At 45.1% G+C, this 18,049-nt stretch overlaps 1 protein-coding gene across 1 annotated transcript in view; it reads right to left on the bottom strand.

Annotated features, from left to right (window-relative positions):
• The window catches only part of LOC140385768 (uncharacterized), a 205,104-nt gene that overhangs the window by 143,023 nt on the left and 44,032 nt on the right, over positions 1-18,049 (bottom strand). Inside the window, exon 3 of the mRNA XM_072468263.1 lies at positions 15,830-15,910. Coding sequence (XP_072324364.1) covers positions 15,830-15,910 — 81 coding nt within the window. The remainder of the gene's footprint in view (positions 1-15,829; positions 15,911-18,049) is intronic.

Here is an 18,049-nt window from a genome sequence, read left to right as displayed (position 1 = left end):
TCACATTTGACCACATTCTCCACTTGCCAGATCTTTGCCTAATTACTTAAACTATCTACGTCTCTTTCATAGAATCATAGAGTCATGGAATCCCTACAGAGCAGAAGAAGGCCATTTGGCCCATCGTGTCTGCACCGACCCTCTGAAGTAGCTCCACACAGGCTACACAGGCCGAATCCCCTGCACTAACCCCGCATTCCCTCCTAGGGGCAATTTAGCAGAGCCAATCCATCTATCCTACACATCTTTGGACTGTGGAAGGTAAACCAGAGCACCCAGAGGAAATCCATGCAGATACGGGAAGAATGTGCAAACTTCACACAGTCACCCGAGGGTGGATTCAAATCCGGGTCTCTGGCGCTGTGAGGCAGCAGTGCTAACCACTGTGCCTAACCTTGATAGCCTCCTTATGTCTTCTTCACAATTTACTTTCCTACCTACCTTTGTGTTGTCAGCAAATTTCCCAATCATACCTTCATTTATATCAATGAGAAAAACTTGAGACTCCAACAGTGATCCCTATGGCACCATGTGGATCCTTGTGCTAAAGTTTGATGGAAGAGAAATGTGGTGCAACTGAATTGGTCACATTAAAATGAAGGCAAGCCTTCTACTTGGAAAAAATCTGACTTTTTATCTACATCTTTGTAGGAAGTTGACATTTATTGTCCATCCCTAGTTGTGTTAAGAGTCAATCTCACAGTGTGGTCAAGAGTAAATATTGAGGTAGGTGGTTCATTTTTTGTTCATTATTAACTGACAAATTCAGAGATTTACTTCTTCATTTTCACAACTAGCTATTGTGTGATTTGAAAGGATGGAAGCCAATTCGCTACCATATCCCAGAAATAACTATATCTGGAATATGGTACAGAGTTTTGTGCCAATCATGGTTGTGCCAAACCTGATACTCTGCCAAAACGTGCAATAGAATATAAATAATAATTATAGGTTGTATTTGTCAGATGTTAAATTTGGCTGGTTGCCCTGTTCCAATGCAAACTTTCTTTATTTTTTTCAGTGAACATATTTTCTCCAATTGTCTTTTGAAGTGCTGATATCAATAGAAGTGCTGTCCAAATAGTACCAGTCAACACCAGACTTTTCAACCAAAGGCTCACTCTTAATATGTACCTGAGACAATAAAGCAGTACATTTTTGATTTGGCCTCTCAAGCAGTACAGATTCACGAGGTAGAGCTTTTGTGATTCCCAAGATCCTAGACATTTCTCTGAAGTCAAGATCAAGGTCCTTGCCATTTTTTTGAGGGGTTTGCAACAGCCTCTGTAATGTCCCCTCTCCTTTCCTTAGTAATGTTGCCCACAGGGATGAATCAGCATTATTTACACCCAACAAGGGATGGGGAATGTACCATACATTGTATCCCCTTTGTTTGCATCCAATCACAATACGGCCACCTGCATCTGGATGCATGTATTGTGTCCAACCCCATCTCAAGGATGAAATTGTAGGAGCTTCATAAACATGGAAAACAATTAGTTATTTAATCATCCAGGCATGGTTTCTGCAACCACAGAGATAATCTCTGTCATTGTGAAAATGGTGGAAAGAATCTGAAAATCAAATGTTCCGCCCCTGAACCCGGTACATTTTTATGAGGACAGGAATGGGCCAGGTTAGGATTTGAGGAACCACATTTTGCAGAGACGGCTGCCCATATAATCAGTATATGCCTCCACTCGTGTCTAATTTTGATGACCCTGCTGTGTGAAAGACAATGTGTGCAGGTTAGACCTCATCAGAGCAGGCCTGAATTTGTGGAGTCCTTTAGAGAGGTGGAGCACTCTTTTGGAGAGGTAGGGTACCCTTTGGATATGGTCCCAGTTCACCTTTGGGGGTGTCCTTTCTGGGAGGTCAGGTGCCCCTCAGGAAAGGTAAGGTGCTCCTTGGGATTGTTAAATGTAGACATGTATGTGTAAAAAGTGTATAAACTCATCAACTGTCAAGCTAACTGAAACTGTCTAAAGGTTCAAAGTTAACTGTCATAAGATAACTGTCAAGCTGGCAAAATATTTAAAACTCCTGCCCTTTTAATCTTTGAAAAAGCCATTTGGACTGTTTAAGAAAAATAATTGCATGCTATTTCACTTTGGCTATTGATATAAGCCTGAGAGTTGCCATTATTGGATTAGTGGTGCATTGCTAATTTAACAACCTTGTATTATCATAATAGGGTGCCTTCCATTTCACAATGTGATTGACAGTTCCAAGTGGTTACAGACTTTTTGAAGTGAGAATATAAATCCCTACTATTTTTTAATGAAGGATTGTGCATTTGAATGAGCTGTTTGTTTTTATGAGGGATTAAGCGCTTGAATGAAATGTTTGTTTTCATAAGGTTCTTGTTGAAAGAATGAAAGAATAGATTTTTATTAATCAGGATGCTTAGTTTAAAAGTAAGTCTGCAATAGGCACTTATAGCTTTATTTTATTTCATCTCAGCATGGATCCTGAATTCTTCCCGTGCTGGGTGAGTTGGCATGGAAGTTGGAAGAGCAAAGAGTAGGGGGCATAGGTTGGCATGAATTGATAATAAGTTATCATAGGAGCTGTAAAGGGCTGTGGGTAGAGGGGCATAGGTTGGCATGGAGGGTATGAGGGGCCATGGGGAGTTAGGCAGAGGGGCATAAGTTGGTATGGAGGGTATGCGGGGTGGAGGGGAATGTGGTGGCATGGGTTGTTAAGGTGGTGGGGTGTGAGGGGTGCGAGAGGTGAGGGTTGGAGGAAGGTTTTTGTTTGCTTTTTTTAAAAAACAGATTGGATACAGTGCCTGAGCATGGAGGGAGGCTTTCTGCCTAGCCCACCCACACGTGGCATACTCCACATTTAGACGATAAGACATACCGCCTTCCTTTCGGCCCATCGAGTCTACTCCGCCATTCAATCAAGGCTCATATGATTCTCATCCCCATTCTCTTGTTTACTCCCCTTAAACCCTGATCCCCTTATTAATCAACCTATCTATCTCTGTCTTAAACCTACTCAGTGATTTAGCCTCCACAGCTTTCTGCGGCAGAGTTCCACAGACTCACCACCCTCTGGCTGAAGAAATTACACATCACCGCTATCTTAAAAGATTGTCCCTTCAGTTTGAGGCTGTGCCCTTGGGTTCTAGTTTCCCCTACAAGTGGAAACACCTTCTCCATGTCCACTCTATCCAGGCCACTCAGTATTCTGTAAGATTCAATAAGATCCCCCCTCATCCTTCTAAACTTCATCATGTACAGACCCAGAGTCCTCATCCACTCCTGTTATGACAAGTCTTTCATTCTGGGGATCATTCTGGTGAACCTCTTCTGGACCCTCGCTAAAGCCAACAGACCCTTCCTTAGATTTGGGGCCCTAAATGCTCAGAATATTCCAAATGGGGTCTGACCAGAGCCTTATACAGACTCAACAGTGCATCCCTGCTCTTGTATTTAAGCCCTCTCGACATGAATGCTAACATTGCCTTTGCCTTCCTAACTGCCAACTGAACGTGCTCGTTAACCTTAAGAGAATCCTGAACTAGGATTCCCAAGTCCCTTTGTGCTTCTGATTTCTGAAGCATTTTCCCATTGAGAGAATAGTTTATGCCTCTTTTCTTCCTACCATAACCTCACACTTTTCTACATTTTCTTTCATCCGCCACTTCTTTGCCCACTCTCCTAAACCTGTCCAGGTCCATCGACAGCCTCAACACAACCTGTCCCTCTACATTTCTTTGTATCATCTGCAAACTTAACAACAATGCCCTCAGTTCCTTCTTCCAGATAATTAATGTACATTGTGAATAGCTATGGACTCAACACTGACCCTTGCACCAGTCACCGGCTGCCACCCTGAAAATACCCCTTTATCCCCATGCTCTGCCTCTTGCCAGTCAGCCAATCCTCAATCCATGCCAGTAGCTTGCCCCTGACACCATGGACTCTTGTCTTATTTCTCCCCTATGTACTGCATCTTGTCAAAGGTTTTCTGGAAATCCAAATAGATCAAGCCCACTGGTTCTCCTTTGTCTAACTTCCTCATCAATATCTAAGAATTCTCACAGATTTGTCAGGCATAACCTCCTGTTGACAAATCCATACTGACTCAGTCCTATTTTACCGCACACTTCTTCAGTACTCCGCAATCTAATCCTTAATAATAGACTCCAAAATATTATCTACAACCAAAGTCAGGCTAACCGACCTATAATTTCCTGTCTTCTATCACCCTCCCTTCTTACAAAGGGGTGTACATTAGCCATTTTCCAATCCTCTGGGACCCTCCCTACCTCCAGTGATTCCTGAAAGATCACCACCAATGCCTCCACAATCTCCTCAGCTGGGTTAGCCCAGCCTGCTTCCCAGAGAATTCCAACCATCCCAGAATAAAAAATCTCAAACTTCCAGGGCACTTTCTCCTGGGAAATATCCTGACTCCATGCTCCTGACCCACAAATGAAAATTCAGACCTTAGTAGATTAAAGGATGTTAACAACGGTTGCATTTCCCAACTCAGTCAACTAATTTAGTGTTGTCCAGTGATCAAAAATGTGCTCAAGGGCAGCACGGTGGCACAGTGGGTTAGCCCTGCTGCCTCACGGCGCCAAGGTCCCAGGTTCGATCCCGGCTCTGGGTCACTGTTCGTGTGGAGTTTGCACATTCTCCCCGTGTTTGCGTGGGTTTCGCCCTCACAACCCAAAAATGTGCAGAATAGGTGAATTGAACACGCTAAATTGCCCCTTAATTGGAAAAAAATGAATTGGGTATACTAAATTTATAGAAAAAAGAAAAAAAAAAGTGCTCTTCCAAGGCTGTGTAGATCATCAGACAATATCTTATCAACCAATTAATTAAGGTATTTTTTGTTTTAAATCAGGCCCTGATCTTGACTTCCTTCTTCATAGATGCCCCACAGGAATGAAAAAGACTTTAGACTCACTTACTCCACATTTAGTCGCAAACGTACCAATCCTTACTTGTATCAGCTGAATTGTCATTCAACTAGATCGATTATGATATTTAAATTTGCAAGAATAGATGCTGAGTTTGAAGACTGGGAAGAAAAAGGTGAGGTCACATTGAAAGACTTGTTTCTTGAAGGTCATTTTTCAACATTTGAAGAATTGAGGGAGAAATATAAACTTCCAAGGAGGGAGACCTTTAGATATACACAGATACGGACGTTCATAAAGGAGATCTTCCCTATTTTCCCAATGTCACCCCCTTTTTCTTTGATGAAGGAGGTATTGATGGTTTGGGGGAGGAGGTGTTGATGGTTTTGGGGGATAGAAGGGAGAGGAACCTCTGCTATTTATAGATAAATTATGGAAGGAGGATCAGAATCTCTGCATAGCTTTAAGGAGGAATGAGGGGAGATATTGGAAGAGGGCTTTGATAGGAAATTTTCCGGAAGATAAATACATCGACCTTGGTGCACAAGGATGGCACCAGTACAATTGAAGGTAGTTCATGAAACACATTTGACGAGGTAGAGAATGAAGGGGCTGAGGACATTTGTGACAGATTCAGGAGTGGACTGGCCTATTATGTACACATGGTTTGGTCATGCCTGAAACTTAGGAAGATCTGGGACGCCTTCTTTAGCACCATGTCGACAGTGTTACAGTTGGACCTAGAACCCAGTCCCCTGAGAGCCATAATTGGGGTTTCAGACTTGCCGGAGATCCAGGCAGGGGCAGATGTCTTAGCCTTTGCCTCTTTGATGACAAGGAGGCAGAGCCTATTGGGTCAGAGGTCAGTTTCTCCACACTGTGCCTCAAAATGGCTGGGAGATTTAATGGAGTTTCTGAGCCTCAAGAAGGTTAAATTTAGTTTAAGAGGGAACGATGGGGAGTACCATCAAAAGAAGGTGTTTGTTTATATATCACTTTAAGGAATTAACCTCAGTCAGCAGCTGAAATGGGAGAAATGTCGTTAGTTAATTAATTAATTGTTTTTGGGTTGAGGAAGGAATTGTTAAATGTTAGTTAATTTTGAAACAGTTAATAACAATATATATATTTTTTAATTATATTCAAGGGTTATTATATTAATTTAAAAGGAATATGCTGGTACAAGGAGTCATTTCAATGTAAGGGTTCTTCCCTTTCAAACAAATGCACATATATTTCTTGAAAAAGAGGCAATTTTGTTTCTCAATGAGTTAACAGGTTACACGATCAGCAGCTGAGCCAAATAGCAGCATCAGGTCTCAGATTTTATTCCCAGTGTGTTCCAGGTTAGCTCGCTACTTCCTTACCAAACTATAATCCCGACTACTAATTATAGTTGAGTGACCCATGCTGGAGCAATCATTGATATCGAGATCAGCCTCAGTCGAGATGCCTCTTTGCTGATTGTACGCCAAAGGAAATCTTGCATTTATGTGGCACTTTTCATGACATCCTGAAGCTCTTCATAGCCAATGAAGTGCTTGTGAAATGTCGTCACTGCTATAATGGAGGAAAGGTCACATGGATAAAGTGCCAGAGAACCACCAGCTCCTAGGTAACAGTGATCCAGCAGAGTCAGAAAATGAGCGAGGAAGTAAATCAAACACTTTTGCAGGCAAGAAGTGAAACCATTAAAACCATTGGTTGGGTTTTCCCAGGGTGCAGGCAGTGAGCCTTTCGGCTGCCGGCGAGATCTTCCAGTCCTGCCAAAGTCGAAGATGTCATGATAGACAGACATGCAGATAATGATATACAGACAGGCAGCTAATGAACACAGGACATGACCAATGAGCAGGCAGGACACTCAGGGGTGGTATCTCACTATAAAAGGCACGAGACATTCACACTCCGCCTCTTTCCACTGATGAAGATCTACAGAGTGAGTCAGGGTGTATGTACAGTATCACACCTCCAGCACGTGGCTAAGAGCTAGTCTGGTTCAGTCAGACAGAGTAACCACACTTAGGTTAGCAGAGAGTCGAACTCATAGAGAACTGTGCTAACTGTGCTACTGGTTCAATAAATCAGATTGAACAAACTTCAAGGTCTGGAGTACCTTTTGGTTAAAGCTGCATCCAGTTGCAGCCTGTCTTATCCCACAGTACATAACACGATATGCTACCAGGTGACTGCTTAATCTTGGTGGTTTACCTCAGTCCGTTCCATGACGACCAGCGAATGTATCCCGGCACCATGGAGAAGATTCAGGCTCCTCACCAGCTCAGGACCTCCGGAAATCTCAGTGCCAACTGGCGGACATTCACGCAAAAGTTTCTGCTGTACATCGAAGCTTCAGACCTCGTGGGTGCGTCTGATGCAAAGAAGATCGCGCTTCTCCTCTCAACAGCGGGTGATCAAGCCATCGAACTCTTCAACTCTTTTCACTTCACCGAAGGCCAGGACAAGACAAGGTTTCAGGCCATCCTGGACAAGTTTGACAGTCACTGTGAAGTGGACACCGGTGAAATCTTTGAGCACTACATATGCAAACAGCATCTACAAGGTAAAGATGAATCTTTCAACTCTTTCTTAACTAACCTCCGCCTGCGAGCGCTGTCCTGCAACTTTGGTGATATTGCTAACTCCATGATCAGAGTCCAAATCGTTTTTGGAGTTCACTCTGATCCTCTGAGAGAGCAGCTACTGCAAATCAAGCATATGACCCTGCCAGTCACGATTGAAACATGCACAGTGCATGAGCACGCCAAAACTAGCTATGCCCAGTACAAATCGGCTGAAAATGAGAAACCTGCCTCCCAAGATGCAGAGAGTGTGCAGGCCATCTCCCGGATGCAGCGCCTCAGCATTGATGAAAGCGGCCATTTCATGTGCTTTTCCCGGAGCCCCACTCATGCGCGAACTGGATAATGAAGCGACCGACACCCGCACTGCGCATGTGCGATGACGCGCGGAGTGTCAGGAGGCTGACGTGCTCAAACTGCGGCAACGCCCACTTAAAGAAACACTGCCCTGCAAGAGGCAGGTGATGTTTAAACTACGGGAAGCCTGGACACTATGCAGCCTTGTGCAGGTCAGCACCACCAGTCAGGGGCCAGCGCTCCCAATTCCGACGATGGTGCGACACTACCCCAGCCAGAGTGTGCAACAATAATTACAGGATTCTGATCCTGGCAGCACAACTGATCCAGAGGAAGAATGCTTGGAGTCTGCCTACTGTGTGGGCATCATTACCAAATGTGAATATGCCACATCCAACTCATCACAAACTCAATCCATCCTCGCTGTGGATTCTGCGGACGAATGTTGTGCGGTGATGCAGGTCAACCACTGCTCCATCCAATTTAAGCTGGACACAGGTGCTTCTGCCAACCTCCACCCATCGGCAGATTTCAAACTCATCAAGAAGCCCCCCAAGGTCCTTCCAGCAGCCTGCAGGCTCCTGGACTACAACGGAAATGCCATCACGGCACTGGGATCCTGCCATCTACTGTCTCCAACTGGAGCACCCATGCATGGTTACGTTTTGAAATGGTCAAGCCAGACAGGGCATCCCTACTTGGCGCACATGCCTGTAAGCAGCTGAACCTCGTGCAGCGGGTTTACACAACTACATCATCCAATGTGGATCTTCAGGCCGGCAGTGACGACATCCTCGCTCAGTATCGGGATGTGCTCGACGGGATGGGCACATTGCCATATCGATACAAGATTCTGCTATGACCTGATGCCAAGCCAGTGGTCCACGCACCACGCCGGGTCCCGGCTCCGCTGAGGGAGCACCTGAAGGCACAGCTCAAGGATCTTCAGCAACAGGGCATCATTTCCAAGATAACTGAACCGACTGACTGGGTCAGCTCGATGGTATGTCTTAGAAAGCCTTTGGGAGACCTGCGCATCTACATTGATCCCAAGGATCTCAGTAAGAATATAATGCGTGAACACTACCCCAGCCAGAAGCGGGAGGAACTCACCAGTGAGGTGGCACACGCACATTTTTTCACCAAGTTAGATGCGTCACATGGATTTTGGCAAATACAGCTGGATGAGTCCAGCACCTTCAACACACCGTTTGGCAGATACTGCTATAATCGCATGCCGTTTGACATTGTCTCGGCATCGGAGATCTTCCATCGCATCATGAAGCAGATGATGGAGGGCATTGAAGGGGTTTGTGTGTACGTGAACAACACCATCATATGGTCCACGACCCCTGAAGAACATGTTTCCCATCTCCAGCAGGTATTCCTCAAGCTGAACAGGTCCAAATGTTGCTTTGGCATGTCGACACTCAAGTTCCTAGGTGACCAGATCTCTCAGCAGGGCGTGTGCCCCGACACAGACAAGGTCAAGGCTATCAAAGTCATGACGGTTCGTGAAGACAAGAAGGCGGTGTTGCGCTTCCTGGGCATGGTCAATTTTCTGGGCAAGTTCATCCCAAACCTGGCCTCACACACCACGGCCCTACGAAACCTGGTGAAAAAGTCCGCCGCCTTTGAGTGGAAGGCAGCACATCAGGCAGAGTAGTTGGAGCTGAAAGCCAAGCTCACCACTGCACCAGTCTTGGCATCTTGGCATCACAGCCTGCTATGGCAACTGCTCGGCCCAGGACCGCAAGAAACTTCACAGAGTCGTGAACACCGCCCAGTCCATCACACGAACCTGCCTCCCATCCATTGACTCCATCTACACCTCCCGCTGCCTGGGGAAAGCGGGCAGTATAATCAAAGATCCCTCCCACCCAGCTACTCACTCTTCCAACTTCTTCCATCGGGCAGGAGATACAGAAGTTTGAGAACACGCACGAACAGACTCAAAAACAGCTTCTTCCCCACTGTCACCAGACTCCTAAATGACCCTCTTATGGACTGATTTCATTAACACTACACCCTGTATGCTTCATCCGATACCAGTGCTTTTGTAGTTACATTGTATATGTTGTGTTGCCCTATTATGTATTTTCTTTTATTCCCTTTTCTTCTCATGTACTTAATGATATGTTGAGCTGCTCGTAGAAAAATACTTTTCACTGTACCTCGGTACACGTGACAATAAACAAATTCAATCCAATCCAATTTTTCGACCCAGACAAGGAGACGAAGATCTCAACAGATGCGAGCCAGGATGGCATCGGTGCGGTGCTGCTTCAACGCGATAACACTTCATCCTGGGCACCGGTAGCCTATGCATCGAGGGCCATGACGCCCATCGAAACAAGGTATGCGCAAATGGAGAAGGAATACCTGGGTCTTCTCACTGGCATTCTCAAGTTTCACGACTAAGTCTCCGGCCTGCCGACATTCACTGTCGGACCAGATCATAGGCCTCTGGTCCACATTATCCACAAGGTCCTGAACGACATGACGCCTCGGTTGCAGCGCATCCTCCTCAAACTCAGAAGGTACGACTTTGACTTAGTGTACACGCCTGGCAAGGAGCTCATCATCGCTGATGCATTGTTCCGCTCCATCACATTGCCTAGTGAACTGCTGGAAATCATCCGGCAGATAGATCACAGGTGCAGCTGTGTGCTAGCACCCTCCCGGCGTCTGATGAGAAGGTGGTTCATAACCGCGAGGAGACAGCCAAAAACCCCTTCTTGCAGCGTGTCATGCACCACCTCGCCAATGGCTGGCAGAAAGGGCAGTGCCCTCAATTTTACAATGTAAAGGACGACCTGACGGTGATTGATGGTATCCTCCTCAAGCTGGACCGGATTGTCATTCCACTCAGTCTCCAGAGCTTGGTGCTCTGCCAAATCCATGAGGGACACCTGGGCATCGAGAACTGCAGACGCAGAGCCCGGCAGGCTGTCTACTGGCCCGGCATTAGCCAGGACATCTCGAACATGGTCCTCAACTGTGCGACCTGTCAACGCTTCCAGCCAGCGCAGAGCAAGGAGACGCTCCAGCAGCATGAAATCGAGACCTCCCCATGGTCCAAGGTTGGCATCGAACTATTTCGTGCGAATGGTCATGACTACGTGTTGATTATTGACTATTTCTCCAATTAACCTGAAGTTGTGAAGCTCTCAGACCTTACATCTCGGACCGTCATCAAGGCCTGTAAGGAGACGTTCTCCAGGCATGGTATCCCACTCACTGTCATGAGTGACAATGGCCCGTGCTTCAACAGCCACGAGTGGTCTATGTTTGCCAAGTCATACCATTTTAACCATGTCACTTCCAGCCCACACTATCCGCAAACCAATGGGAAGGTTGAAAAAGGGGTGCACATTGTGAAACAGCTTATCTGCAAGGCCGTGGATTCGGCTTCTGACATCTACCTCGTGCTGCTCGCGTACAGGGCGACCCCACTGTCCACTGGCATGTCGCTGGCTCAATGCCTGATGAACAGGGACTTGTGGATGATACATCCAGCCATACACTTGCCCAACCTGGATCACCTCCCGGTGCTGCAGAAGGTGCAGCAGCTCCGAAACCAGCAAAAGCAGGGCTATGATGCACATGCCACCGATTTGCCCATGTTATCCCCGGCAGACACTGTCAGGATCAAGATACCGGATGGTGGCTGGTCTGCTCCAGCTGTCGTTGTTCGACAAGCTGCACCCCGCTTGTATGTTGTACGTATGGCTGATGGTGCTGCTGTGCGACGAAACAGACGGGCACTGCACAAAGTTGCCTGCCCGCAACCACATTCTTCTCCGTTTCCGTCTGTTGTTTTGCCACCTCCTGATACCTCAAACTACAAGGCCACCAGTCAGGCTTCCATCCCGCCTGTCAAGGAGCCGTCGTCCCCACCACCACCTCTCCAGCGGTTGACAAGGGTCAGACGCAAGCCCCAGAGACTGGACTTATGAACATTTGTTGTGTTTGCTATGTTCTGTTTTCTCACATTAGACAGCTGTCTTCACATGTAAATATGTTCACATATGCCACCACTTGTAAATATGTTGATATATGCCACCCCATGTAAGTACATTCCCATGTGCCAACAAAACTTAAAGAAAAAGGGAGGTGTCATGATATGCAGACATGCAGATAATGATATACAGACAGGCGGCTAATGAACACAGAGAATCAGGACGTGACCAATGAGCAGGCAGGACACTCAGGGGTGGTATCTCACTATAAAAGGCACGAGGCACTCACACTCCTCCTCTTTCCACTGATGACCATCTACAGAGTGAGTCAGGGTGTATGTACAGTTCACACCTCCAGCACATGTCTAAGAGCTAGTCTGGTTCAGTCAGACAGAGTCACCACACTTAGGTTAGCAGAGAGTCGAACTCATAGAGAACGGTGCTAACTGTGCTACTGGTTCAATAAATCAGATTGAACTAACTTCAAGGTCTGGAGTATCTTTTGGTTAAAGCTGCATCCAGTTGCAGCCTGTGTTATCATAACACATCCGAACACATTTTGCATCACTTGCCTGCTTAACCGTGGGAGAACTCATCTTGTATGCGTGTGTGTGTGGGGAGGGGCCGTGTGTCAGGGTGTCGATTTTGGCAGGACCAGAAAATCCCGGCTGTGGGAAGGGCCGGAAAATCACACCCATTGAATCATGCAATAGTCAGAACACCGAGTCAGACCACCTGGCACGTTGTGTCCATGCTAGCTGCTCCGGAAGAGCAACTCAGCTTGCTGCTCCCCCATTCTTTTCCTGTAGCTCTGCAAATATTTTCTCATCAGGTGCATATCAAATTCCCTCTTGAACGTTCTGATTTTGTCTATCAGAACCATATTTTCATGTAGCACATTCCAAATCCTAACCACGTTTTCCCTCATATTGCTGTTTTTTTCTTTCACCAATGTAAAACAGTGCTCTCTGGTTCTTAACCCTGCTGCCAATGAAATTCATTCCTCTCTATTTGCTTTGAAGATTTTCATGATTTTGAGCACTCCAACGAAATCTCCTCTCAACCTTCTCTCCTCTAAAGAGAACAACCCCAACTTCTCTGATTTATCCATATAACTTAAACCGTCATCCCTGGGACCATATTTTCTGCACCGTTTCAGAACATCCTTCCTAAAGTGTGCTCAATACTTTAGTTAAGACAGAACCAGTGTTTTGTAAAGGTTCATCATAACTTCCTTGATTTTGAGCTCTATGCATCTATATTTAATGTTCAGGATCCTGTACTGTATGCCTTTTTAGCTAATTTCTCAGCCTGCACTGCCACCTTCAATGATTTGTGCACATCTACCCCAGATACCTTGGTTCCTGCACCCACTTTGAAATCATTTCCTTTATTTTGTGTTGCCTTTTTCAGTCTTCCTACTGAAATTTGCCATTTCACACTTGTCTGCATTAAACTTTACCAGCTGCCTGCCTTCCCATTCCATCATTCTGTCTAAATCTTGGGGTTTATCACTATCCTCCTGACAATACTTCTGAGTTTTGTGTCACCAGAAAATTTTGAAAGTATGCCCTGTACACCCAAGTCTAGGTAATCCAGCAGGTTAATATATCTCAAGGAAAACAGTGACTACGAGTAATGACCCTGGTAACCACACTCTATACTTCACTCCAGTCTGAAAAGGAACCATTCACCACTAATGCTTCCAGTCATTCAGACAACTTCAGATCCATGCTGCCACTTTCCCTTTTATCCCACAGTCTTCTCATTGCTTCCCTACCGTGCAGAAGGAGGCCATTCAGCCCATCAAGTCTGCACTGCCCCTCCCAAAGAGCACCCCACCTAGGCCCAATCCTCTGCTCTATTCCTCGTAACCCCACCTAACCTTTGTACACTAAGGGGCAATTTAGCATGGCCAATCCACCTAACCCGACAAGCTGCGGCAGATTTTCGCAATGCATGGCAGCCCAGAGGTGATCGTTTTAGATAATGGCACCGCTTTCACAGCCAAGGAGTTTCAACTCTTCATCAAGACTAATGGGATCCTGCACGTACGTACGTTCCCCTGCCCCCCCCCCCCCCCCCACCCACCCCGCTTCAATTGAGTTGGCAAACGAGTAAGCATGGGGAGAAAAAGAAACTGGTGCTGGCACTGTATTTACTGGCTGACACCCGAGAAATATTGGTGGTGTTTTACTGTCCTTCACCATTTTCTTCCATCCTCTCCGCTTCATTTCCCCAAGGGGCTATTTCCTTGCCGGGATACATTTCACAGAGCAGTTGCTGAGCCTTACAGTGCATTAACCAGCTGAGTCACTCGGGCTCGGAAAGAAGCAATCACATCCTTCAGATCCTGTCCCATTGATCATTTGTCACAGAGCTGATGACTCTCAGATACAACCCAGAAGAAAGACACCTCCACCAGTGAAAAAGTCAGCTCATATCCACTGACATCTTATTGTGTACTTAATGCCTGCACTAATAGATTACAGTGCTGTAAAACTTAGTTATGTGGAAGCAGCGTCCATGGAATTTAAATATTGTGTTCCGAGTAATTGCTTCATTTCGAGTAAAAGAAATCCTGTCAGGAAAACTTAATGAACAGAATCATAACAATCATCATACTAAATCAATCTACATGTTTACTAAAGATATATTTATAATCAGTCACAAATTAGTAATGCAAGGTTACAACCATCCTGGTAAGTTAAACATAACCTTAACATGCAAAGAGCAGATAAGAGATGGAGTTCGAGAGATACAAGTCTTATTGGCACAGATATCTTGCTAAAATAATGACGTCTTTAGAAAAATGAAGCTCTGACCCATTCTGTTTGTTCTGGTAATGAGGACTCACAGAAGATCAAAGGTGCAGAAACATATATTGGTTTTTCCCCCTCCACTTCTAACATCTAATATTAAATGTATTATTTTCAAGATTGCTCTTCTCCTGGAGGTGGTGACATGTACTAAGTCACATGTTTCTCTCTTTATAACAATTTTAATTTATAACACTTAGTCGTGCTTTTATATTTGCTGCAGGAATCAGTGGACAGGATAAAGAATAGTCGGGAGTGAACCTTTACATGGTCTATGTGCTCTATTGACAAGCTCACCCTTGTGATCGATCTTCATTTGTAGCCCTAGGTGGTGAATGTTGGCAGGCCTTTAAAGAATACGAGCCATTATGTTGAATCTAAACCAATTCCAGAATTTTACAAGAAGGTTTTAATGACCTCCAGTCCATTCGAAGAAAAATAATTGAACACCATCTCATAGCCGTCTCTTTTTTTATTGGTGGAATACAATCGAAGGGAATGTCATTCTCAGTGTCAATTCTCCTGTACTTCTCAACAATCAGCTTCAAAGATGTATTGCCTGAGGTCAGGGACCATGGGGATGGTCTGGGGATCGAAACCAAGGGTATTGAGGAGTAAAGAGTCTTATATTATCACTAAAATGATTCTAGGTGCCTTAATGACAATTATTTGTGTTTCAGATTGATTAGCGGCACTACAATGTATTGGAATGTTGAGAACAATGCAAACCTGGTTTAATCCATTTTATTTTCTTTTTACGATTCTAGGGGCACGATGTGAATCCTAACCCGATTTGGTAAAAAAAATAAAATCAGAAATTCTTATGCGATAATAAGCTGTCCATATCCAATATATACTAATATTCGAGTGAGGAGGCAGGCAAAATAACAGGGATAGGCTGAGGAGAAACACACGGAGAAAGTCAAAGAGAGAAAAAGAGGTACACACAAGCAGTAGAGAATGAAAGATAGGCATGGAATTGAGGAAGAGAAGAAGAGATCAATAAATGGAGAGGAAAGAGATGCACATGGGAAGGATGCAAGCAGAGGAGACAAATGAAGCAGGAAATTCAAAATCAAAGTGATAGACATGAAGAAATAAACCAAAAATAGAGAACAAAAGGTGCACACCGAGGGAGTAAATTAGCGACAAGTGCGGGGAGATATGGAGAGAGAGAGAGGAGTGGTGATAGAGAGAATGAGAAGAGACAGACTAATAACTCCACTGAAAAACGAGAGACAGATCTCAAACGTGTAGATTGTAACAGGGGCTGAGCTCTTTTTTTACCTGTTGTATGGATAGCTCTGTGCAGGCCTCACGGTGTGCTCGTTGTGGATCACAATGAATCAGCATCCACTGCAACTCAAACTAAATGAAAGAGAAAACTGTTACAAATCAGACAAAAAGGATAGAGCACTGTGCTCTAATGTGCACTGCCGTTCCATTGCAGCATGTAAAATACCACTATTTTCATCTGTGCATTGCCAGCCAGTCAGTTACTGACACATCAGGCTGACGGCGATGGCCATTGACCAGGGTACCAGTTATTCAGACTGATAGCAGAAGACACCTGTACATCTATCATCACAGTCGACAGTCTCACACACATACCCACTGCTAACAGAAGAATCATTCCTGGAACATACGATAGGGGCAGCTGCACACTACTATTAGCTGTTTGGAAGAAGCTTGCCAGACTAAACAGCTTACTTCAAATGGTCTATTGTTTTCTTCCTTCTACTAATGTAACAGGTCAAATAAAGCACAACATAGTTGTCAAACGAGACCGTGAAAGCATCGAGTCCAAACCTCAGTCAGGTGTAGCTGGATTATCATTAACTTTGCTACTATTCACTGCAATAGCCGAGTGAGCATTTTGAAGTGCAGGCCCAATTTTTCACTGGATGACTAATAGAATCATAGAAGTTTACAGCATGGAAACAGGCCCTTCGGCCCAACCAGTCCATGCCACCCAGTTTTTACCATTAAGCTAGTCCCAGTTGCCCGCACTTGGCCCATAACCCTCTATACCCATCTTACCCATGTAACTATCTAAATGCTTTTTAAAAGACACAATTGTACCCGCCTCTACTACTACCTCTGGCAGCACATTCCAGACACTCACTACCCTCTGAGTGAAGAAATTGCCCCTCTGGGCCCTTCTGAATCTCTCCCCTCTCACCTTAAACCTATGCCCTCTAGTTTTAGACTCCCCTACCTTTGGGAAAAGATGTTGACTATCTACCTTATCTATGCCCCTCATTATTTTATAGACCTCTATAAGATCACCCCTAAGCCTCCTCCGCTCCATGGAAAAAAGTCCCAGTCTATCCAGCCTCTCCTTATAACTCAAACCATCAAGTCCCGGTAACATCCTAGTAAATCTTTTCTGCACTCTTTCTAGTTTAATAATATCCTTTCTATAATAGGGTGACCAGAACTGCACACAGTATTCCAAGTGTGGCCGTACCAATGTCTTGTACAACTTCAACAAGACGTCCCAACTCCTGTATTCAATGTTCTGACCAATGAAACCAAGCATGCCGAATGCCTTCTTCACCACCCTGTCCACCTGCGACTCCACCTTCAAGGAGCTATGAACCTGTACTCCTAGATCTCTTTGTTCTATAACTCTCCCCAACGCCATACCATTAACTGAGTAGGTCCTGGCCTGATTCGATCTGCCAAAATGCATCACCTCACATTTATCTAAATTAAGCTCCATCTGCCATTCGTCGGCCCACTGGCCTAATTGATCAAGATCCCGTTGCAATCCTAGATAACCTTCTTCACTATCCACTGTGGCACCAATCTTGGTGTCATCTGCAAACTTACTAACCATGCCTCCTAAATTCTCATCCAAATCATTAATATAAATCACAAATAACAGTGGACCCAGCACCGATCCCTGAGGCTCACTGGTGAACTCTGGAGGAATATCCGTTGTTTCTGCTGCCCATCAAATCATCTAAGGCACATGCTTTCAAAAGAATGAGTGGTTCAATAAATCCGAGGATTTCATTTAAAAATCATAAAATTGGAAAATGCTGCACACAACCACCTCGGCATGGGGTTGTTACTAACTCAGTAGACAGAGAAGAACTACCCCCATTAGCAGAAGGATCAACGACTAGAGGGCACAGGTTTAAGATAACTGAGAAAAGAAGCAATGGCGACTGTGGAGATATGCATCACTGTAAATACACAAGGGGTTAATGTAGATACACTAGGACACTGTAAATACACAAGGGGTTAATGTAAATACATTGGGACTAACTAAACACTAGAGGGAGCACCAGAGACATCATGACACACAGACATTCAACCAATAGGTCAGTAAGATAGGACATGACCAATGGGCAGCCAAGTCACACCCAGAGGTGATACTACCACAAGGGGGCTCCCCATATAAAAGGACAGGGCACACATGCTCTTTCTCTTTCCATAGGCGACACTCAGAGAGACCGGGGCAAATCAGGGAAGCATCACACCCACCACATGGATTAG

The sequence above is a fragment of the Scyliorhinus torazame genome, chromosome 11 (assembly GCF_047496885.1).
Source record: "Scyliorhinus torazame isolate Kashiwa2021f chromosome 11, sScyTor2.1, whole genome shotgun sequence".
Classification (NCBI taxonomy): Eukaryota; Metazoa; Chordata; class Chondrichthyes; order Carcharhiniformes; family Scyliorhinidae; genus Scyliorhinus; species Scyliorhinus torazame.
This window is presented reverse-complemented; position numbering and strand designations above follow the sequence as displayed.